This window comes from Gavialis gangeticus, unplaced genomic scaffold (genome assembly GCF_001723915.1).
Source record: "Gavialis gangeticus isolate Ggan-Ray unplaced genomic scaffold, GavGan_comp1, whole genome shotgun sequence".
NCBI classification, from domain to species: domain Eukaryota; kingdom Metazoa; phylum Chordata; order Crocodylia; family Gavialidae; genus Gavialis; species Gavialis gangeticus.
Window position 1 is genome coordinate 32,933,435 of NW_017729008.1, and position 23,035 is coordinate 32,956,469.

General features: G+C 42.2%; 1 protein-coding gene across 4 annotated transcripts in view; it reads left to right on the forward strand.

Moving 5' to 3' along the window:
- Positions 1-23,035, forward strand: part of USP6NL (USP6 N-terminal like) — a 222,427-nt gene that overhangs the window by 158,096 nt on the left and 41,296 nt on the right. For all 4 annotated transcript variants that reach the window (XM_019509570.1, XM_019509571.1, XM_019509573.1 and 1 more), the window contains 5 exons: positions 10,384-10,491; positions 13,266-13,375; positions 15,597-15,645; positions 17,843-17,963; positions 22,109-22,203. In XM_019509570.1, coding sequence (XP_019365115.1) covers positions 10,384-10,491; positions 13,266-13,375; positions 15,597-15,645; positions 17,843-17,963; positions 22,109-22,203 — 483 coding nt within the window. The remainder of the gene's footprint in view (positions 1-10,383; positions 10,492-13,265; positions 13,376-15,596; positions 15,646-17,842; positions 17,964-22,108; positions 22,204-23,035) is intronic.

Genomic DNA, 23,035 nt, shown 5'->3' on the forward strand with positions numbered 1-23,035 from the left:
AGGGTGGCTAGGGTCTGGAACCAACTTCCAAGGGAGGTGGTGCAGGCTCCTACCCTGGGGGTTTTTAAGAAGAGGTTAGATGAACACCTTGCTGGGGTCGTTTGACCCCAGTACTCTTTCCTGCCATGGCAGGGGGTCGGACTAGATGATCTTCTCAGGTCCCTTCCGACCCTAGAAACTATGAAAGTATTCTACGCAGAGTTGAGATGCTTCAAAGAAAGTAGCAGAATATCTCAAGTGTCCTCAGTCAGTGGAGAGGGCTGGGTCCAGGTCTCACACATCCTGAATATGTGCTTACCACCACCATTGTCTTTAGATTGGTGCGTGAATATAGCCCTTCATTTTTGCTGCTTTGCTCCTGTTAAGAACTTCCTTAAATAGAAACACTTTTTTGTCTGTGCATCTCTGTTTTGTTTTAATCATTGAAGTATTTACACAATTTTACTTGCAGTCCTGTTACCTCTCCAGAAAGAAATAGTGGATGTACCTTTATCTCCACTAGCTTTCCTTCTTACATGCATCTTTATGGGTATTTTAAATGCTACTTGTAAGGGCAGGTTTTGCAGAGCTATATGTGATTTGAAAAGGCTACCCGGTAACTATAGCAGCAGTAGCCTTAAGTGGTACAGGAGCTAGCTCTGAGAGAGAGACTGAGATAGAGATGGTGTTTGTGTAAGAAGCACCGTTATCAATTCAGACTGTGAACCTCACTATTTTAATGCTGATCTGGGAGAAGAACAGTTTACTTCAGCATTTCTTGAAAGACAAGTATTGTTAACAGAAAAAAGGTGTCATAAAATAAGTATAAATTTTTAATACAGTATATTTTAATACAGTTACTCTGGAAGCTAGAGGCAAGATGCCCAAAGGAACGTAGGCACCTAAATGAGATTTAAGCAATATTTTGGCACCAAAGTTTGAAAGAGATACCCAGACATGCTGCCTAAACTGCTTGGGTGTCTGAGACCCAGTCCTAGGCACCTGGGTTTCTTTGTTTAATGTGGAAAGAATGTCAGTGCCCAGCTCAGGTTTTTCAAGAAATCAACTGCTGGCATTTGACTGCTAAAATGTAAGGGTGCAGAACATTGTGGCTCTACATACAGGAAATTGGCTGCTACTTTATCTTCAGTATAAATCAAACTAGATCAAGAATGTGCTAGCTGTAGGTCATAGAGCTTGAGCAGTCCTTTTGTTGGCATAAATTTTTTTTTTTAAAACACCCACTATGCCAATCCCACTAAGACTATTAGATATGTAGTTGTTCAGCGTGTTTTTGTGCCCCTCGTGATTGATAGGTATGATTGAGACAGTAACCATCTATGCTGTGGGTGCCATTAGAATAGACTTCAGCAATGCAACGTGTAATCCTTCAGTAAATCTAACAAGTTGTGGAGAAATACCACAAACGACATGGATAATAGGTTTAATCAGAATGGGAATGAACTTTGCCAGTGGCTTCCTTAGTCATTTGACTGTGTATAAGGATTAATGAAAAGATTGAATACTTCATGTACTTCGTTTGTTCTCTCTTCTCTGCATCAACTGAGCACAAAGTGCGTAGAACTTGAGCCACTCAAAATATTTAGAAGAAAGCGAGTGTCTACTGCTATTCATCTTAGAGCTCACGATGATGCTCAGTGTTATACAGAGCTCAGATAGAGACCATCTTTGTCCCTAAGATGACGTGTTGAGGAGTGCTGACCATGGCAGCTTCTTGACCCTGCTGTTCTGAAGCACAGAAGCAGCAAGCAGAAGCACAACAGTTGCTAGAGTAACTCTTCTCTTTCTGTCTGTGCTAGATTTAGTGCTAGATTTAGTACTAGTAGAGAAAACTTACAGGCATTACCTTTAGAGGGTTTCGTCCTACCTGGCAAGCCTGTGGTTTTCAGGCAGTTAGCTCTTCTCTGGAAATCTGCAGTGTTTATAAAGCAGTTTTGAAAAGAATGGCATCAAATTATGATTATTGTTGTTGCTGCAGTGCTGTGGGTTATAATTGTAGTTGTGGAAACTCTTGGGAAATGGAGTAATAATCTCTTCCAAGAATGCAGAAAGAGAGAGAAAGTGCACCCCGAAGGATAGAACAAAGATAGAAATGTGGGAACAAGCATACTCATTTAAGCAGCATTTTGTGTAATGAGCCTTCATAACCTGCAACTTTAGCTGTTTACAGACATGAAAAAACCAAACCAAAACAGTACTTTAAGCTCGGTACGCCCCTGTGCCAAAAGCAGCACATGCCTAGAAGAAGCATCGGGTCGGTTTGACCCGGGTTGTCCGATGTCTGTATAGAGCAGGCGCTTCAGCTGGGCTTTTGGCACTTTTTTCAAATAGCTGATTGAATACAAAATACAGTTTCCTTTTATTTCTCTTTTCTTGAGTGACTTATCTACTTCTTTAATTCTGTCCTCTTTAGCTTTTCCAGGAGGAGTTAATGGGAAAGCATTCATTACATGTCCTTTTTCTGTGTATAGGTGAGATAGAAATGACTTTTAGCCTAAATTGGATCTGTCATTTCAGATTTAGATATTGCAGAGATTGTAAGAGATACAAGGCAGTTCTGGACCCAGAATTTCCTTTTTCCTCCCCCTTTTTTAAAATTGCCAAGTGTCTATATCAGGAGACACTGACATGATGCTTAACTTACCAGGTTGGCTACCTTCCTAGTCCTTGTTACAGGGAAGTGAGTGTAGGACTTTCTTTCTATGCTGAAACTGCTAACAATGGTTCTGGTTGTGCGGGTTATGAACATCTATCTAATCACTAGGAACTGGACAGTGAATAAACCACTATAGCCTTAAAGCTATACCTAGCCTCCCTCAGACTGGAAGTGATGACCAAAATGAAACCTCTTGGCTTCTAAATGCTTATTCTCTTCAGCAGTCTCATAGTTATTCTTGCACTTTCCATATTGGTCTCTGTGAAACTGTATAAACTGCCCTGTGCCTTTTACATGGCTGATGCTTGTCAAAATGAAATTCTAGCCTCCTCCAGCATCAACTTTTTATGCAGGAAGTGTCTATAGAGTCACAAAGTTCTTGTGTTGCTATGTGATATTTTCTAGCTCTTGGCACCAGCTCTGCTAGTTTATGCTTTTACCTCCTAATTGTATTCTGCTGTGTAATGAGCCAGGGTACATTGAGCCATCAATCACTACAGATATTAAAGCTTTCCTGTCTTCATGTGGTCATAACTTTCAGGAAAGATTAAATAAAAATGCCACTTACTGTATTCCCATTTGATTTTTTTTCCACCAAAGTACTACTTCCTTTTGCAGTCTGCCTTTAGCACTAATTGAGACGCTATCCAGCCTGAGAGGGGGAAGGGGAAAGAAAAAAAAAAGCCAAGCAAAGATAGCTTGCAAACTCTAACTATTTTAGAATTCATAGAGGATACTAAAGTCAAATCTCTGCTTGATTTATGTTCAGTGGCCAAAGGCTGAATAACGGTTTGCTTTCCCCTTCATGAGATTTCAGAATAAGATAGTGGCAGAACTCTGCGACTTTCACCCTCCTCTTGTTGCAAAACCCACGGAACATGAAAAACCTCCAAAAGCTGTACTATAACCATACTTTTCTTAAGGACCTTGGGATTTGATTCTTATTCTTGTCATGATTGATTATTTTTTTGAGTTGGTGGCCTTCCTTGCTGTCTTGGGCAGCACTTCTCAGTTTTACATTCTGAAGGCTCATTATAGAAGTTTTGCATTCAAGAAAAATGTTCATTTCTGTCTGTAAATGACTCCAAGTGACTTTTCCACCGTTCTAAACTCTGCCTCTTTTCCCTTGTATGTGTGGAGTCACAGTCCTGCTGAACCCCATTGGACCCTGCTGATTATGGACTTGTTGTTGGGTCTCGCTCAAAGTCAGTGCCTCCCAAGACACCCTGAGCATAATGGGCTAGATGCCTGGGTCCAAAACTGTCCCTTTACCATGCCACATGCCTTGCAGATTGTACTTAAATGTTGTTCCTTTTGCTGAGGCCGCAGACTAGCTTGGCCTCCTGTCATTACAGGGCCCTTGGCCCCAGCAGTGGTGCCCTCTAGTGCTGGGGTCTCTTTGCCCCCGTCATAGGTGAAACGTAGGGAGGGAACGGGGGACACGTGCCCCCCCTGAAATTGGCTGCTGCCGAAGCCGGCTGCTTGCTGTTGTTGTGGCCAGTGGTGGCTGCGGGTCGTCCCTGCTCACCACCTGCCGATTGCCACCCTGCCACCGCTGGCTGCAGGTGGTCCCTGCTTGCTGCCATGGCGCCCCCCGGTCGCAGGAGACATCAGTTGTTCATGCCCCCAGTCACCACATCCTCTCTGGTGCTGAGCTCCCCGCAGCGCCGGTCGCCACATCTTCTCTGGCGCTGGGCTCCCCGCAGCCCTAATGAGGCCTCCTTCTCCCCAGATGGACTCAGATAACAGCGTAAATACAAGCCCCTGGGCTATAACAAAACACCAACAATAATATTGGATGTCACTCCCTGCCCCTATAAGGAGGCAAGCTTCTCCCTCAATGTGTGCCTCCTGGCCCCAGATAATTTAGGAGGTCCTAGAGCCATCAGTCTTACCAGCAGCAGAATAGGCAACCAAGCATCTCTGCAAGAGCTTCTTCCCCCTGGCTGCTGACAGAACGAACCCCCTGCCAGTCCCAGCCCCAGTCCGGGGCTTTTATGTGCTCAGGGCCCTGTGGTCAGCTGACCGGGTGCAGATGTCAGCTGATACCCCGATTATTCTGGTGCCAAGGCTGCCTGCAGCTGCAGGGCTCTGCCTAGCTCTCCGGGCTCCCTAGCTAAGCTGCCTCTGCTCTTCAAGGAGCAGGCATACCTCAGTGCCCTATGACGCATGGGAATAAATTGGGAATGAATTTGAAGTTTGGGGGTAGAGATGAGTGGAGGCCAGTAAGATCTGTATTATGCAGACTTCCTCTGAGGAGAGGGGAATTATATAGAGATAAAGAAATACAAAAGCTTAAATTGACCGGCGCTGGGGAGCTGTTGGACTGGGGGGGCAGAGAAAGGACATCGATCTGAGTTGTAGCAGTGCTGTTGATGGGAGATCAGTATCTGTTGTTGTGTATGCTTTGAGGGATTGGATGTGTTGTTGAATGTTGGGTCTGTTGTATAAGTTGGATTCATTGATTAATAAATAACGGTTTTCTTTTTTAAAAAGAAAGCTCTTTCTATTAATTTTCTTTTCCTTCGTAGGGCTGCATTGGTCTTTATTTTTGGCAATCCTCGAGACTTTCTGTTTCTGAAACCCGAGAAAGACAATGGGAGTTCTCCATCCAGTTTTCTGTTGTGTTTCCAGTCAGAATCTTCTAACATTTTTCAATAATGAGAGATTCTTACTCTGCCAAAATCGAGCAATAGGTTTGACAGCAAAGTCAATTTAGTCTATCTTTAGGGCCAGCGGGGAAACCCAGAATGTGGTCTGGCTTTATGTTGTATGCGTACTGTAATCCTTTTTGTTTCACCAGTTGAAAAGGTTTGCTCTTATTCTGTATCATCCCATGTCTTTGAATAGCTCTGGAAGGGCCTGGCAGGTGGTTTGTTTTGGTTTTTTTTAAGTATACTCCCCATTCTTCTTTATGCAGTTTCACTTCTTTTGCTCACATAGTTTGCGCTGACAGTGTTTTCAGCACTCCCTCCATCCATTCTCCATCCTCCTCTTGTCACCTCCTTCCTCAGCCTTTGAATAGGATATTGGAGAGCGATTCTGCTTACTGTTTGTATTGGCCTCAAGGGCAGGGATGATAGACCTTCGTTGAGTCCTTGGAACTGGAAGGAGATTTCTCTCTCAAGGCTATCTTGTTTAATAATGTCATGCTTACACATCTGTTGTTTCATTTATTCTGGATATGACCTGGTTACGTTTTATTTCAAAAAGAGTTTGGTATTGCAAGCCTTGGATTAATGAAAATGCTTCTAATACAGCTCTTCAGTGTTTTGCTGGTTTTTCTCTTCCCCATCTCCCAGCACTGCCTCACTTAGAATATAGAACTGGTAGGAGGCGTTTCCCCATTTTGCACGTTGCTAATGAAGAGAGTAGCTGTTGGGAATGGGTGAGGGAATGAACAACAGCATTATTATGGTTTGGCAAAAAGCTAGTTATCTAGATACGATGTGGTTTTATAATTATCACCGGATTAGCAACTTGCATGGTCCTGGAAGTGTGCTACTTGCAGGCTACCAAGGTTGAGGCTGCAGTATAAAGAATTACATCATTCCCATTTCTGATCGCCAGATGGGTGCTCACTTTGGAAAACAATATTACCTCAACTGCTTGATGTCTACATGAGTTACACTGTGGTTGTCCTGGAAGATCAGGCCTGAAGTAATGTGGTGATGGGTCCCTCTGAGCTCACAGCTTGGTCTTGCTGACAGGTTTTATGATGTAGAGGCATGACTGCATGTTGCAGTAATTAAGATTTCCTGATGCAACATTGTTCGCATCAGGAGGCTGGTGCTATTTTAACTATTCCAATATAGCATCTTGTAAAGCGTCTGCATTTCTGAACAGGTTGGTCTCTAAGGTGCCCCCCTGTCCTGCCTTTTGCTTCACTTCAGGTTAACATGGCCAACTACCGCTTCTTTCCCAATAGTTAAAGTTTGTGTGGACAAGGTCTTACAACACAGGTGTGCATACCATAGCATATCTGTGGATTAAACAGAATTGCCGCTTCCTGGGTTGTTTCTCTACCATCTCTTACAGACATGAAATTTTATCCAAAAAGTTATAGAAAGAAAAATCTCACCTGAGCATTTTAACTGCTGCTTAATGTACATGAAGTTTACAGTCACATAGAAATGTAGGGTGTGAAACACCCGCAAAATTGGTGTATTTAAGTCCATACATAATATGACTAATCTTAATGGGCCTTCTTCCGGTTTCCCACGTACTTAAACCTAAACTTTGGGTCTGAACCAGTTAATTATGTATCTTTGCACTGGGAAGTCTATTTCCCAGACAAATAGCATAGACCTGGCTCGTTCCCTTTCGCCTCTGGAAACAGGATGTAAGGTCCGTTGCGGAAAACTGAAATTCTTTTTTTCAGGGGTCAGGTGTAGCTGTTTTAAAAGGCAGTCTCGATTATGACCATAATTCATACAAATTCTTTACATCTCCTGTAACTTATCATTTGAGCTGTTGTAAACTTGAGCGCACGTTAAATGCAAATTAAAACCCGGTCAATCTGTTATTGAATTCTGTCTAGTTCTGTTTATGTTCTGTTTTTTCTTCATGACGTTGCTATAGAACTTGGCATCGGTTCCAAAAGAAAAATCTGTTTTAAGTTATGCTGATATTGTATCCTGTCTCATATAGTTAATTGTGATATAGTCTGCTAGATGCAAAGAAGTACGAGTCCGTTTAGCTTTTGTGATGAACCAACCGCAGAACCCTTAGATGCTCAGATCCCCCAACAGACGTTTCTGAGACTAGAGAAATAAAAAGACTCTTACTTCTTCACCTCTAGCCTGTGTGCTGCTAATTAGAGAAGGAGATTTTAAAATTACCGGTAGCTAAAATACCTATACGAACTGCAAAGAAACTGTTCTGTTCGCACCTTAGTCAGATGTATGTCTTCAGCTGTACAAGCACTGAAGCATACAGTTTATGCAACGGGAATAGGAAATTGTGCTAGATTCAGAAGCATTGGAATTACCCAATTAGTAATTGTTGTTGCCTCCTGTCAAGAATGGCTTCTCTAGTTGTACGTTAGTGGTGTTAAGTTCAGAGGGCTCCCTCTTGGCCACAGTGGCATGCAGACTTGCTGTATGTAGGTGAGGTGCTTTTCTGTGCCTGACCGTACTTCCTACAGTTCGTCATTTTAGAATTGCAGAAAATGAGGTTTGGAAGGGACCTCAGGAGGTCACGTCTAGTCCAACCCTGCTCAAAGCAGGACCAGCCCCACCTACCGCATCCCAGCATTAAGGCTTTGTCTAGCCGGGCCTTAAAGACCTCTGAGGATGGAGAGTCCACCACCTCTCCGGATAGCCTGTCCCAGTGCTGTACTACCCGCCTAGTGAGACAATTTTTCCTAATGTTTAACCTAAATTTCCTTTGCCGCAACGTGAGCCCATTGCTCCTTGTTCTAGCGTCTGCCACCACTGAGAACAGTCCTGCTCCGTCCTCTTTCGAACCCCGCTTCAGGTAGTTGAAGGCTGCTATTAAACCCCCTCAGTCTTCTCTTCTCCACACTAAATAATCCCAGTTCCCCCAGTCTTTCCTCACAAGTCCTGTCCCCCAGCGCTCTAACCATTTTCACTGCCCTCCCCTGGTCTCTCTCCATTTTGTCTACATCCTTTCTGTAGTGGGGGGCCAAAACTGGACACAGGACTCCAGATGTGGCCTCATCAGTGCTGAGTAGAGGGGAATAATCAGCTCCCTTGACCTGCTGGCAGCACACCTACCAATGCAGCCCAGGATGCTGTTAGCCTTCTTGGCTACAAGGGCACACTGCTGGCTCATAGTGTAGATGTCATTTAATGAGATACCGTCTCTTAAAAGCAGCATTTCTAAGAAGGATTCAGTTTGTTTCAGCAGTAGACAGCGTGCTCTGTTCCTGGTCTTCATCGCCTTTCATCCCCCTCAGAGGGCTTTCTATTGGATCAGTAAATTATCTGGCCAGGATCTGAACAGATCCTATCTATGCTGCCCGTGCCATGGCACCTTGGTGGAGAATCACTGATTTATAGTTTTAATTGCTTTTACATTTGGGTAAGGAGAATGGTTGCTTTCAGTGTTTGAATCCCCTTAATTCAGGAGAGGCTTTTGTTTTTATCTGCTTATGTCTGGCCTTGTAATTGTCTTGGTTGGTCCCAGACTCTTCTTTCTTAATTTGGGCTTTCAGAATTAAGAGGTTGGGGGGCAGGGAGATGAGGATCATTTCCTTTTGATTCCCTCTTACTACATTTAGCTTGTATGTACTCACCTTAATTATAAAATTTTTGTTTTTATCAATGCAGAAACTAGTCTGCTAAGTTCCAAATCACTCTGTCCCCAAACCCAAGGATAGCATGTTTTAAATGCAGTACTTCAAAATACAATGGAATAGCATTGTGGTTTTAAATGGTATTAAATCCTTACGTTGCTTAACTAGAAGGATGGGTGCAAGGCTTTGTGACTTTCTTGCCTATTTCTGGTGCTTGCTTTATGTCTTTCAGTGTCTGTGGGGATTTTAATTTCTATTGTGTAGTTAAAAAGCACTCGTGGCGTGGAATTATTTTTTTGAACCTCCTGGCTACCATATGGGATCTGTCTCAGGAATCAAAGCCACAAAATGTATGCAGTTTATAAATCAGTTAAAAGGAGGAAGAATTGTTTGATCATTTGTAGTTGACTGATTAGATCGGTGGTTTTCAATCGGGGTGTCACGAGCCCCCTCAAGGTATGCGCCATGTGCACGTCTGCTGCTTCAGTGCTGTGGTCAGCCTAAAGCAGGCAGGAGCTGGGTGGCTTTAGCCTTCCCAGTCTGGACCCTCCCACGCTCCTCCCAGAAACAGGCATGCGGGATATTCTACCCGAACATCTCTGTGTCTGGGAGGATGATCAAGGGGGCCAGACTGGGGAGGGCTGCAGAGTACGAGGCAGATCCTGTCTGCTTTAGGCTGATCACTGCCCTAATGCAGTAAGTAGTCTCGTGTGCATGTACCATGGCCAATCCAGGCTGGTGCTACAGCAGACGTACAGGGCAACTTTATGTGGAGGCAGCATAACCCACTTGAGAAACACTGAGGTAAGCTGAGGCAGCAACAGTAATGCTGCCACATTCCCATAAGTGGTGGAGGGGGGTACCCTTCCTTGACAACTTTGAGAACCATTGGATTAGATCCAAGTATGACAACCAGAGTATCAGACCTGAAGTCTGCTTGCGATGTAATGTTTCCTGCATTGGTAGCGGTCTTGCGTGCATTTGTGATTTTCTTTGGTGTACTTATGCTCAGTCTCACGGGAAATTTCTCAAAAATGATATTGAGCACTCACTTTTAATGCAGCTGAGTTATGCTACTGGGGTGCCTTTTTTGTTTTCCTGTTCACAAAGACTTTAGTCCCTTTCCTCTGTCCATGGAACAAGCACGGTCTAGGAGAAATGTTACAAGTTTCTGCAGGGCGTCATGTCAGTGTGCTTTAGCCCTAACCTGGGCCCTTTCTAGGAGTGTTAGTTCAGTCTCTGTTTCCATCCAGTCCTTGGCCACTCCAGTAAAGGTGCCATCAGAGACTATTTACTGGACTCTAAAACTAGCCAAAATATGTAGAATAGTGCTCCTTACTTGTGTAATTGATATTATTATGCCACTTGTATTTGAACTCGGTGCTTGATGCATGTATGCCATTAACTCAGGATTTTCTTGCTTGTGTTGGCATTTACATAATTTTATTTCTTTTTTTTTCCTTTTCAGTTTCATAGGAGAATTTATAAAGGAATCCCACTACAGCTCAGAGGTCAAGTCTGGTCTTTACTACTTGATGTTCCTAAAATGAAAGAAGAAATGAAAGATTTTTATAATGTGAGTCTGTAAAATTCTTCTGTAGAATTAAGAATGGTAAGCTCTCAAGTACTGGGAAATAAGAAACATTGAGCAACAGGATTAATGGAACTAATATTTAACTGTATTTTCCTTTCTGTCGTGGAAGAAAAGCCTTGCAATTTACTGGCCTGACATTTGACCAACTTGTGTTGTGGTTTTGTAGTTCATGTAATTGATCTGATTCCACCTCTGCCCCTTCCCTCAGAGAACACGTCAGACTCTAAGTGCAGGTCTACAGTGAAAAATGACTGTATAGAAGTAGCACCATCTTACTCTGAGAGGAAATTCAGGAGTTTGTTCTTGGAGTCCTGTCTATTTAATTAGAAAAAAATGCAAGTTTCAGGTTTAGTGAGCAGAGTGGAAGAAAGTGAAGTCCAGTGATATCATTTTGTCCACATGCACAAGGTGGTCCAGTTTCTTTTGAACTGCTTTAGAAACAAGAATTGAGTCAAACCTGTGCAGACTATTACCTACACTCTTGCATTGCATTAATTTGTGTAAATTTAGAGTGGTACAAGATATAAGCCAAATTTAAATCAGTTGGAGAGGGTGCACAGATGAATTTAGACAAATTTAACTAGATGGGTATAAAACCACGCCGTTGGTATTGAGTTGGGCCTGAAAGTGTCTAGTGTATAGCAGCTCTGAAGGTATGATGTCTGATCAGTAGTAGCTTTGCTGCCAACACTTTGCCTTCTTCCATGGGGAAGGAGTCTGTGTTGCATAGTGAAACTCTGCCAAGGAGGAACTTTTTCTCTAGCTTGCATGATGCAACAAAAGGCCTAGTGCTGGGGGAGTGCTGAAACAGGGAAGGTGGTGGTCTGACTAGGCTTCACCTTCCATCCTACTCCTCCCTTAGGCCCCAAGTCTTATGTATACTCTCCCTGTCAAGATGTACAAGCCAGTTTAGAATGGCTTAAACCAGTAGGAGCCAACCTTTTTGGCCAGCATGCCATAAATTAGTCTTGTACCCTCCGTGAATACCACTTTGATCTCTTCCTCTGCCCACTCTGCTGCTCTGCTTCCTGTTCTCTATTCTGTGCTCCCTATATGCACTCCTACTCTGTTTTCTGCTTCCTGCCCGGTTTGCTGCTGGCCTCTCCCTGATCCGTCATGCCATACATAGACTGCCTGTGCCACTTCTGGCATGTGTGCTGCAGATTAGCCAGCCCCTGATTTAAACAGTTTAAGTGGTGCAGCTTGAAGAAGGATACCTGAAAGCTTACTTATGTCTGTCCCACCCATGCAGTTGGTCCAGTAAAAGATATCACCCCCAAGAATTCTTGTCTGAAACCTCAGAAGTATACCTGGTATTAGTGAGGTATTCTTTTGAACCAGTTCACTATTATGTGTGGAAAGCAAACTTTTGTGTCTGGTTAGTTCTCCAGGAATCGCACCCTGTGTCGCTCCTCAACAACCTCCTCCCCTCGCCCCAGGTTTCCCACCCCTGCATGGCAGCTGGCTGCTCTGGTGCACAGACAGGACTCTCCTGCCCCAACCTCTGTTGCCTGCTCTTGACCACAGACTTTAGCATCCAAGGCTGATTTGGGATGGGAGGCAAGGGTGGAGGGGGTAAGTCACATGGGGAGGATGCGTCTGGGTTTTCCAGGGTTTCTGGTTCATGCTCTGGCTTTAAAAGGACTTTACCTATAAAGTTGCTCAATTATTTCCATTGCCTGTGACTGACCCCGGGCCACTTGGGCACTGTTTAGGTTCAGTAGGCTCTAGATTTAGGTCTTCCGTGACTCCGACATTGGGGCTGGATTGAACATCAGGTTTGTTTTTTTTTAATGTTCTCTGCTTTCCCCCTTTCCCCATAGGCTTTCAAAGTGCTTTGTGAACATGCTGGACTGGCTGTCTGATTGGCAGGAGCCCCATACCCATGGAGCTCTTGGGCCAGCAGATTTGGCTTTGCAGTACTCTGTGCCCCTGTGAAGCAGAAGCAATTGAGTCGCAGTCCGCAGGCTAATTTGGGAGAGTGGTGTGAGGGGGGTATACCTGCCTACCTACTGATCTCACAATAGGGGGCATGAACTGAAATTAATTAAGCAGCTTTCTAGGGAAAGTTTTTGTTTTTTTTTTAAATCCTCATCCTGAGACAGGCATTGGGTAGCCCCTAGAATATGCAGCCCTGCAGGAATGCAAAAGCATTAGTCCGCGTGATACCCCTCATCCCATCTCCCTGTTCAGCCAATGGGGGTCTTTCTCCCCCACTAGGGAAATCCTGGGGAAAGTTTAGCCATGTGCCACTGCAAGGTGTGCTGCGCTCCCACTCCATGGTTCAGCAGCTCTGCAATGCCTAAAAAGGGGACTGTTCAACTTAGACCCCTTAGCAGCGTACATGCAGACATCTGAACTGTGTCAGATGGGAACTGGTTTAGTTGTTATGCGTGCCCACACCTTGCCTGAGTCTACTTGGGGCTTGGGAATGTTAGAACTTGGCTCTGAGCATAAGTATTAGTGGCTGTTGGTGCTGCGAGGTGCCTAGTGTACATTGTGCCTCTTCCCAAGCGTAAATTCTGTAGTAGGTGGATGTGGGCATGCACCTTTATAGCATTTGTTGTATCCATGGGCAGGCTGGGTTATGAAAATGGTTCGCTCTTAAGACACTTTTCCATAGTAAGCGGTTTAACCTGAGAAGTTCCAAGTTGTTTAATTCAGCAGCAAACCAAGTGGCTGCAAACAGGTTCTTTTCTCTGTGTTAAATGTTTTCATTTTTAACTGAAGTTAGTCTTTATTGCGGTTTCTCTTAGAAATTGAAATATCGAGCACGAGGGTCTTCACCGGATATCAGACAGATTGATCTTGATGTAAACCGGACATACAGAGATCATATCATGTTTAGAGACAGATATGGTGTTAAGTAAGTACATCAAAATACTTTAAATTCAGTTATTTGTTGTTTGTCTTTCAAATAGAATTTGACTGGTCTCAGACTCCTCTGACCTACCCAGGAATTGTGACAGAGCTTTGAATTAAAATATGCAGATATCAGAAACTACAGTGCATAACTTTACTGGGGGGTTTTACTTCTCCACATTTCAAAAACAGGTATTCGACTAGCAACCATTTGGCTTTATCTCTTTAAGATGCAAGGCTTGGGGACTGAAAAACAAGAAAAAGAAATTTTAGATTATTTTCAGCCTTATGCATTGACCCTGTTTTTTAAATGTCATCTTGTTCAAAATCAAGAATTTCGTAAAGCAGATCCAAAGTGTGTGGAAATACTGAGTTAACTGAGTTATTTATTAAATTATTTTTTTTTATCCTCATGGGAAAATAGTTAAATATATTAAGATTTTATACCACCCACCCTTATTTAGAAAAACAAAACACAATTATTACTTCTCTAACACTTTACATTTCCTGCAGGAGTTTTACCTATTTAGTAATGAAATAATTGACTGTATCAGTGTCAACACTGTCAGTTTTTGCATCAATACCCTCTTGTGATGAGTGGGGCACATTTCGTCTCTCAGTAAGTGGCTCAGTAATATTTTCCCCAAAGTCTCTGGAAGACGACAATGCATTGATCTGTTTTCCAAAGGTTATATTTAGTCAGAACAGCTACGAATTTGAATATATGATAGTTTTATTGTTCATATGTTGTACTCGGTATGCAGAAAATAGCTAGTTCCTTTGAGAACTTTGAGTCTGAATGAAAACTTGAAATTTTGTAGAAAACTGGACAGCCATATCTTTGGTAGAGCATAGTGTGCATCTCTACGAGTACTTGGGGAAAGGATTGTACCAAAATATCTTAATTCAATTAAGTTGTTTTTTTCCCCCTGAAACTAAATTGTTTGTTTTGCAACATTCTGTACTCTTCTGAATGTTCATCCTGTTTTATGATGAAGTGCTAGTGGTAGCATTTTAAGTAAATAGCATAAAATTGTTACGTTATTGGAAACAACCTGATGATAAACAATAATAGTGGTATTTTGCCCCTTCCATTTAGTTTTCACTTTATACTCCAGTCTTTTCTCTGCTATATATGCAAAAAACCTGCAAAATTAATTGAAGACTCATTATTATTTCTGACTATCGCCTGGCTTCTAAATGCCAGGCAAGAAATAATCAGAAAACCTCCAAACAAGGTGCACTTCATTATTTTGTTTGACTTCTGTACCTGAAAACCCCCCCCGAAAAGTTTTTAATCTGTGTGCTAGGCCTAAGTTTAAAAAGCATATTCAGTATTTCACCACTAAGACAGCTTCTATAACAAAACTGTATGATTATTTTGTTTGTGCGTATGCTGAAAGTCTGAGGGAGAAAAGAGTGAAGGAAACCTTGTGCATTTTGTATGGAAAATAATAGTGTATATCTGTCTGCAAGCAAGCAGACCGAACCTCACACTACAAAGACCAGTTTTATGTTTAATCAAAGATGCCTTTATATCCAGCTCAATCCCATTCCTTTCATCCTGGGAAACATGCAACCAAGATTTTTTTCTAAACTAATCTATTAATTTAATTTTCATCAGGCTGGCATGTGAAACTATAATGTTTTGTCCATACATTAACATTAAATCTTGAGAGGAAGCTGAATGTTCTTCTTTGTTTTAAAATTCTTACACCGAGTTAATGAAATATGATGCAGCATTTAAAAATGCAGAATACAATCTGTGTATAAAGCCTTCATACATATGAATGGAGCTTCTGCCCACCTCTCTATCTGCCAGGGCAGATTTTCTTAAACTGTCCTTTCTTTTCCTTGTAAGGTAGGTCAGTGCTGGATAAAAAATGAGAGGTGAAGTTAAAAGCAGGTTGTTTTTTTTAGAGGAATATTTTATAGCATGGTTTAATCAGCCAGTGCAATTAAAAACTAAATAAAATAAAAAGCAGAAATTTTCCTTCTAGTGAAATAAGACTCAAGTTTTTAATGTCTAGTAACACAATAATTTTAACATTTATGCAACAGCAGACATTGAAACCCAAGTTTTGACAGTGAGACTGTGTTTTCCAAGCCTTTGAAATGAGACCAATTAAACTGGAGGTTCTGATCCAGAAAATGAATTGGTATCTTCATTTTTTTTTGTTTCAAACTCAATATTAAACGCTTTTCTTTTTTTCTTGTTACTCCAGGCAACAGGCATTATTCCATGTTTTAGCAGCATATTCTATATATAACACGGTAAGTCTTCTTGCATATATGCTTAAGATTAAACATAGTTTCTTTAAATAGGCTACAAAAATTACTGAAACCAAACCTCGGTATACATAAAAGTCTGAAGTGCTGCCAGTTTAGCCTGACTGTCTCGTGGCTACCTGGAGTTCCTACCCAGTCTAAGCATTTCTCCTTGATGATCAAGGATACAACACAAGTGAAGGGCTTGGTTTTTGGGACTTGTCTACTTTGTGGGAGCTCTAAGTTATGTGGGACCACTAGCTACTGCCAGTATCTCACTCTGAGATTGTCTGATAAAAACAGTATCTAACAATGTTAGTAGTCCATTTTAGAAAACCAGTGTGAACCGAATTTGAGGAGATGTGGGTGCTCACAAAGTAATTCTTGAACAGTTCAATCTGTGGAAGAAAAGTGGGCCGTCATTTCCTGCATCTTTCTGGGGAGAAAGCAAGTATATTTTGCTAAGCAGTGACAGAGAGGTAAGCAGCAACACAAAAAGAGAAAAGACAAAGTTAGTGGTGGCGTAAGGCGTGGAGGAGGGGGAAAGAGAGCTAGCCAGACTCTATTTGTAGGATGGTGCTCTTCATAGGGAAAAACTGGCAGCTAATTAATATTCTGTGCTTCTATGCCACCCGTCTTCTAGGGGCCACAGTGCTTTACAACCAGCAATGTCTCCTATTAAAGCTGAGAGGTACATAAATACACCACAGAAACCTGAGTGATTTGACCCTGATTCAGGAGTGCATTCAAACATTTGTTTAAGTCCACCCTGGCATTTAAACCTTTGAAATGCTGAATATGAGGATGCTTTCCTAAATTTGGTTGTTAGACTTCATGTTAGCTCTTAGAAATTTCCTTCTTGTAGAGCATTTAAGATACTTATTGAAAGCGTACGTGATGTAAATGTTGTCATTGTACCCATGTCTAAACATGTACACGATGGTTCATTCAGCAAGTGCTTTTATACATGTGTTCATAGGTGATAAGCAGGGATCCTGGTTTTCTTGGTTTAAACATTGCAAATTCTCTGATAAAAAATGGCAAATTCTCTGATTAACAACTCAGATCTGCGTTTTTCCACAATTAAAATGAAATGCTACTCTATATTTAGGTATCAGTTGAACACAACGTTTTATTGATATATTTATAGTTTTAAAGCAATTAGGAAGCCTACCAGTGCCTCAATCACTATAATACAATAAATGTAAATACCTATAAATGTTGGCATTTGATTTGGGGTTTTTTATCATGGAAAAGTAGAGCTCCCTCTGCCCCCCTTCACTCATCAGGATGCGGGTGCAGCTGTGGCTGTCCCCTCCCAATGCTTTGTGGCACTGAGCAGCCCTGATGTGCCGGCGTTTTGCCCGTGCCATTGCCCCTCGCTCCCAAGCCACAGCCCGCCAGCCCTGCTGGTGCCCTCACTATGCACAGTTCTCTGGCCCTGCTGGTGCCTCTCAATTTGACCCACAGCCTCTGCTGCCCCAAGCCATGCTGGAGGGGCCCCCAGCTGCCAGGGCTATGGGACCAGGAACCCAGGCCTACAGTCTTCTGCTACTCCCCAGCAGCTCCCGAGCCCCGGCTGCTGCCAGTGGACTGGAGTGTGGAGCCCAGCACTGCTGGAGCAGAGCCTGTGAGAAAATCCACATTTACCATGCTTTTCCATGGCAAACTGAAAACCCGGATGCCTGGTGATAAGCTGTATTAGTCTGAAGTCAGGTAGAAGGTAGGGCAGGGTGGTACTTTGGAGACTAACTGGTTCAGAATGGTATGATGGCCTTACTACATAAAAGTACAAAATTAAAACAAAGAACAAAATTACATATCTGTTCTGGGTTTACGCCCATGTATTTATTAAAAAATGTTTATCTGTAGAAGTATCTAATGTAGAAATATATTGTACTAGTGACAGGGTGCTGAGGCAGGGGCCAGGCTACAATTACTGCCCTGATCCTGGGTTGGAGGCTGGAGTCCAAGGCGTAGCAGACACCTTCTTTCTCCCCCATCCCCCCCATTGCTCCCTCCAGTGGTCTTGTACTCAATTCTAAGATGAGGCATTTCCCTCCCATGTTAAATGAAGAGGAAAACCCTTGTCTTAAAATTGAATAAATACGGTTGGAGTGTGTGCATGTATATACAATTTTTTACACTTATCACATGCATGATGATTTTCTTGCTGTTACTGTTTTTACTGTCTAATTTTCAGGAGGTTGGATACTGTCAGGGAATGAGCCAGATCACAGCTTTACTCCTTATGTATATGAATGAAGAAGATGCCTTCTGGGCCCTGGTGAAGTTGCTTTCGGGTCCTAAGCACGCTATGCATGGTACGGAACTCTAGCTCACATCGCACAAATTACATTTAAACTTATCCTCATAATACTGTGAATTCTTTGAGACTGAGATCCTGTCTACTTGTGTGGCTTAATGTCTAACCCAGTGAGGCCTTTTTCTGAATTGGGACTATGATGTATTACATCAATATAAATAATATTTATTAATTTCTTAATCAATTTGGTTAAGGCTTATCTATAGTTATATGTGATAGTTTTTGTAGATTTGTGTTCTCCAAATTAGACCATTTCTTTTCTTTCAAATTATTTTTTGTCTTTTTCAAAGACTAAGCTCTTTTTTCTTTTCTGGTTTTGACATTATGAATTAGGGAATTGTAATTATTTATAACGTTCCCTTAGAATTGTCAGGTTTTGTGTCTTTGTATGTGCTGTGTCTCTTCAGCTATAAATGTTATTGATTTGGTCTGTAAAGTGCTACTTTATCAGAAGCATTTAAAATGCAGTTACATTTATTATTTGAACACAAATGCAGCACTTACAGGTATTTATTCTAAGGACTATGTTTCTGGACTTCATTAATGGTATTAATGGAAACTACTCTGGTTATCTTTGGCTTGCTGGATTGAAAGCTGGTTATATAGACATTTATACAGCAGTGGTAGTAATAATGAAAACAAAACATAAACTCCCCCCTCCAAAAAAAAATTCCCTCCCAAAAACACACAAAAAACTGTTGTGGCTGTGGTACCAATTGGCCAGACAGAAAAATCTAAAGTTAAAATTGACCTTATGTCTAGGCTTAACTTGTGAGTTTTTTGGCTTTATCTTTGGCTCTCAAATTTCCTGGTTCCGAACATTTTGTTACTTTCATTATTATTGTGGCCTTTATCTTTTAAACATCAGTATTTTTATGCATCCTGTACCCACAAGTTCCAGTTGCTTGAGCTTCTTTTATAGTAAATAAGTGATTTAGAAATCCTTAGCTCTTGCAAGCCTGTGAAAGTAAAGTCAAATTGTTCTGGTTGCTGCATGGCTCCTCTCTCTTGTGACTTTGAAATATACCCAAGCTTTCTTCCTTGCAGCATGAATTGCTAGGTGGCAATCATCTACATCGCATCTCCACCAAAACAAAAACTTTGTGAAGGTAAAGGGTTGTATCTGAGATGGAGCAAGGCCTTTCCTGCCATAGCTTGGGGGCTGCTTGGGGGTGGAGGGATCAGCTCTGCAGGGTGTCAAGCTCTGCTGAGGGTGGTGGTGACAGCCACAGGTGGGTTCCCCTTCCTGTGCATGCTCCCTGTTCCAGACCCCAGGTGTCTCCTGCCAGTTCAGGAGCAAGTGCAAGAGGGAGGAACAAGCTGGGGTTGGTGTGTGGAAGCTACCCTCTTCTGCAGTGCACAGTCAGGTGTGCAGGTCATGATGCAGAGGAGATGTGGATCCAGTTGTGCTGTAACCTCAAGCTAAAGCAGGAGCCCAGAGCAGTGGCTTGGGGGATAGTCTGACTGGGCTGGTGAGATGCTGTGGGCCATACATGGTAGGCAAGACCCACTTCTCTGTAGGTGCATAGGGCAGCTTGTGGGGACATCCTGGCTGGTGATGTGGTTCTGCTGAGGGCTGTGGTCTCTGGCATGGCTCATGCTCAAGTGTAGGGTGGGTTGCAGGTGTTCTTAGGGGTGGCAGCATTGCCCATGACATCAGTGAAATACTTCCCAGGCAGGGCCAGTCCTGGAAGGGTAGGGAGTCCCTTGTCCTTGCATTTTGAGCCAAGCTTTCAGTGACTCCATGCTCTTGCCCAGCTACTGCTGATCCCTAACCCTGGGCAGGGATTCGCTGCAGCCTGTGAGGGGTAGAGGACCTCACGCACCCTGAGTACACATGCACAGCTTTCCTTGAAAAATAGCTTGGCATGGGAAATGGGGGACCTGCTTCTCTCCCCCATTCTCCAGCTGAGCTTAGTGCCCTATGCAGCTATTCCCCACAGCCCTTGGCTCCCCCCATCCCTGGGTCAGCCAGAGGCAGTGATAACAACAGGTAGGTCTCCTTCTCTTTTCTCCAGAGGCATAATTAACAGGGTCCGTGCCTTAGGCACAGGTGGAGGAAGCAGGGAGGAGAGGAGTGGTGCCACTGAGCATCAGTGGGGAAGGGTGTCGAGAGCATGGTTTGGAGCAATCTGACCTGCCTTGGGGACTCAAAGTCCTTTGCTGCTACTGCACCATGGTCCTCACTGCCTCTTCCTATTCCCTCCATTTGTGTAAACTGAAAAATAAATGAAATGTGTTAAAATTAAATCCAGTTAAGATATTCTCCCCTAGGCCAAGTTTGTCACTTAACCAGTTCCAACTTGGTACAGAAATTTTCTCATAAGGGTAGACAAAAGCTGCTTGATAAAATACTACTTAGTAGTTGTCAGCTGGAAAATGCTAAGTGCTTTAAAAGTAAGCTTCACAATGCCCTAGGGAGGAGGTATGTGCTTAATAATGTGCTACCATAGTCTTAATTTATTTGTTGAGTGACCGCAGTCTTCTAGATGATCAAGTGCTCTGCTTTCATTTTGGTATAGATGCTTTAAATCAGTTTATAGAAAGATAAATGCTACTGGAGATTCCGAATGTTATATATTTCTAGATATCGATATATATGCAAGTTGCTATTTGCACTTATTCTCTGGAAAAGTAGCTTTAAACTCTTACATTTCAAACCTAAACTATGTTGGGCCCAAATTATTGACGTGCATGAGTTTAAGTGAAATCGTGGGGATAACAGAGAATCATAAAGTTGGAAGGGACCTTGAGGATCATCTTCTCCAATTCCCTGCATAGATTCTGGGTGCACTATTCATAAACCATCAGAGAAGAACATCTATGTATCCTCTTTTGGGAAACCTCTGATGAAAGATTCCTCAACTCTGAAAGTCTCTCTTCTCATGCTTAATATGAGTTATTGCATTGCACTCTTAAATAAATGGTTGTCTACAGGACTGATAGTGATAGTGGGAAACTTCAGTTACAAAGCGGTGCTGCCAAGAGTAGGAGAGTTGAAGTTCCTCCTTATAAACAAAGCACTTTCATCTCTGTCTCATTTGTCATCCACCTGTCACCTGGGACTCAGACTTTTTTTCGGTGCAGCCAAGTATGTCTCAGCCTACCCAGCCAGACTAATCCCTAGTATAACTCTGCTGAAATCAAGGGATGAACAGCAGCCTTAATGTTTTATGTATGACACGAAGTCTCTAAATCATAAAATATAGGTATCTGACCCTGAAAATGATTCAGATTTTTGAAAGCTATTTCCTTCAGGATTTTCATAATCTTACAGATTGAAGATAATGAATTAGTGTTCATGAATGGAAAGAGCAACTGTACCTTTGAACATTATTAATGATGCATAATTAGCTTTGAAGTATTCATTCGGAGTTTATGTAAAGGGAAAAAAAAACCTTGCCTAGCCAAGTGAAATTAAATTAATATGCTAGCAGACATTTCTTTATTCATGGGATAGAGGAATCATAATTTTGATGAACATTTTGTGGCATGCTGCACCCATCTCATTCTGGAATATCAGCCCTTCCTGCTAAGTGGCTGTGAATATTGCACTGAATTATTGAACTGGAGCCTGGACAGAAGTCATTTTTGAGTTTTAAAGTTTGATTCTATTCCGAATAGAGACTCTTAACAGAATATTTAGAAGGCCCATATGTCTCCAATCACCTACTTGGTTTACTCCTTCTCTGCCCGCAGTGCAAACTCAGCTAAGGCAGGAAAACTGGGTGCCTTTGTTTTCATACATAATATCTGTACAGATTCATGCCTCTTTGCTTTCTATGGTACTTGGCCTGAATAGGGGAACCTTCCCTACCTTCTCTAATGTAACTGCTCGAGCAGCTGTCTGCATCTTTTGTGACCCGAAGGGCAAATTTGCTAAGTAAGAAGGTACCTCTCTATGGTCATTTTTCAGAGCAAAACAATGGTGTGATTTTAACCATGGTGTCTTGGAGAGTAAACTAAACTTATTTTGGCATAAATGTGCCAAAAGCTACCATGTAAATTATTTTGATTCTTACTTTTTTGAGTATCTAGACTTAAACCCAACATGTTAACACTATGAATACATTTTAGGTGGATGTTTGTGGAACATATCCCTGTTGAGGTGTGTATGTGTGTGTTTTATTTTTTCCCCCTTAGGCTTTTTTGTTCCTGGCTTTCCGAAACTGTTGCGGTTTCAAGAGCATCATGACAAAATATTGAAGAAGTTTTTGTCAAAGCTTAAGCAACATTTGGTAAGTTACTATCATGCCAGGTAAAAGCAATATTAATTAAAATCCTGTTTCACCACAGTTTAATCTCCTCTTTTAGAATACTACTGACTACAGGGAGAGACACCAAGCTCAAACAGGCAAAAGAGCTGTGAAGTTGCTGGGAGTCTTGGCTGAGCTGGGAGGTTGATTGATTAGTTGGGGTTTTGTAGCCAAGACTCATAACCTCAGTACTTTGAATTCTTGGTTCCTGAGAATGTGCAATTTAGGATGGATGGTATTTAGTAAATTCTTGGACATTTAACATCTTTGAAAAGAATTTATCACATCAAGAACCAGAATTCAGTGCCTGTGGGAAAGAAGGACTTTGTACTTAAGTAAATTCCTCTTCAGCCAAGGAGCATTTCTTATTTAAAAAAACCAAACAAACACCTGAGGATTCTTTAGAACTTGGATACAGGAAAGTTTTGAGACATTTCTTTACTTGATTAAAAGATCCTTGGAACAGGGACCATATTTCTGTTATTTTTTCATTCCTGTGTAAAGTGAATTCGGGCTGAACAAAAATTGATCATAGAATCATACAAAATATGAAGATGGAGTATGGAGGAGAAGACGTAATCAGGAGCTTGTGGTCCTTTACAAAAGAGCTGTTGGAGATTGCACAAGAGAAGATAAGATGGAAGGCTGTAATGAAGGCAGTTATAAGCTGCCAAGACATGTGAAACCAGAGAGGGAGAGAGATCATGCCAAATAAATCTGGAGGGGACCCATGAGGTCCCTCAGTACAGCCCCACCTACTTGACGGAGCATCTCAATCTAAATCATTTTAGACAAGGGAGAGGCAACCCCCCAG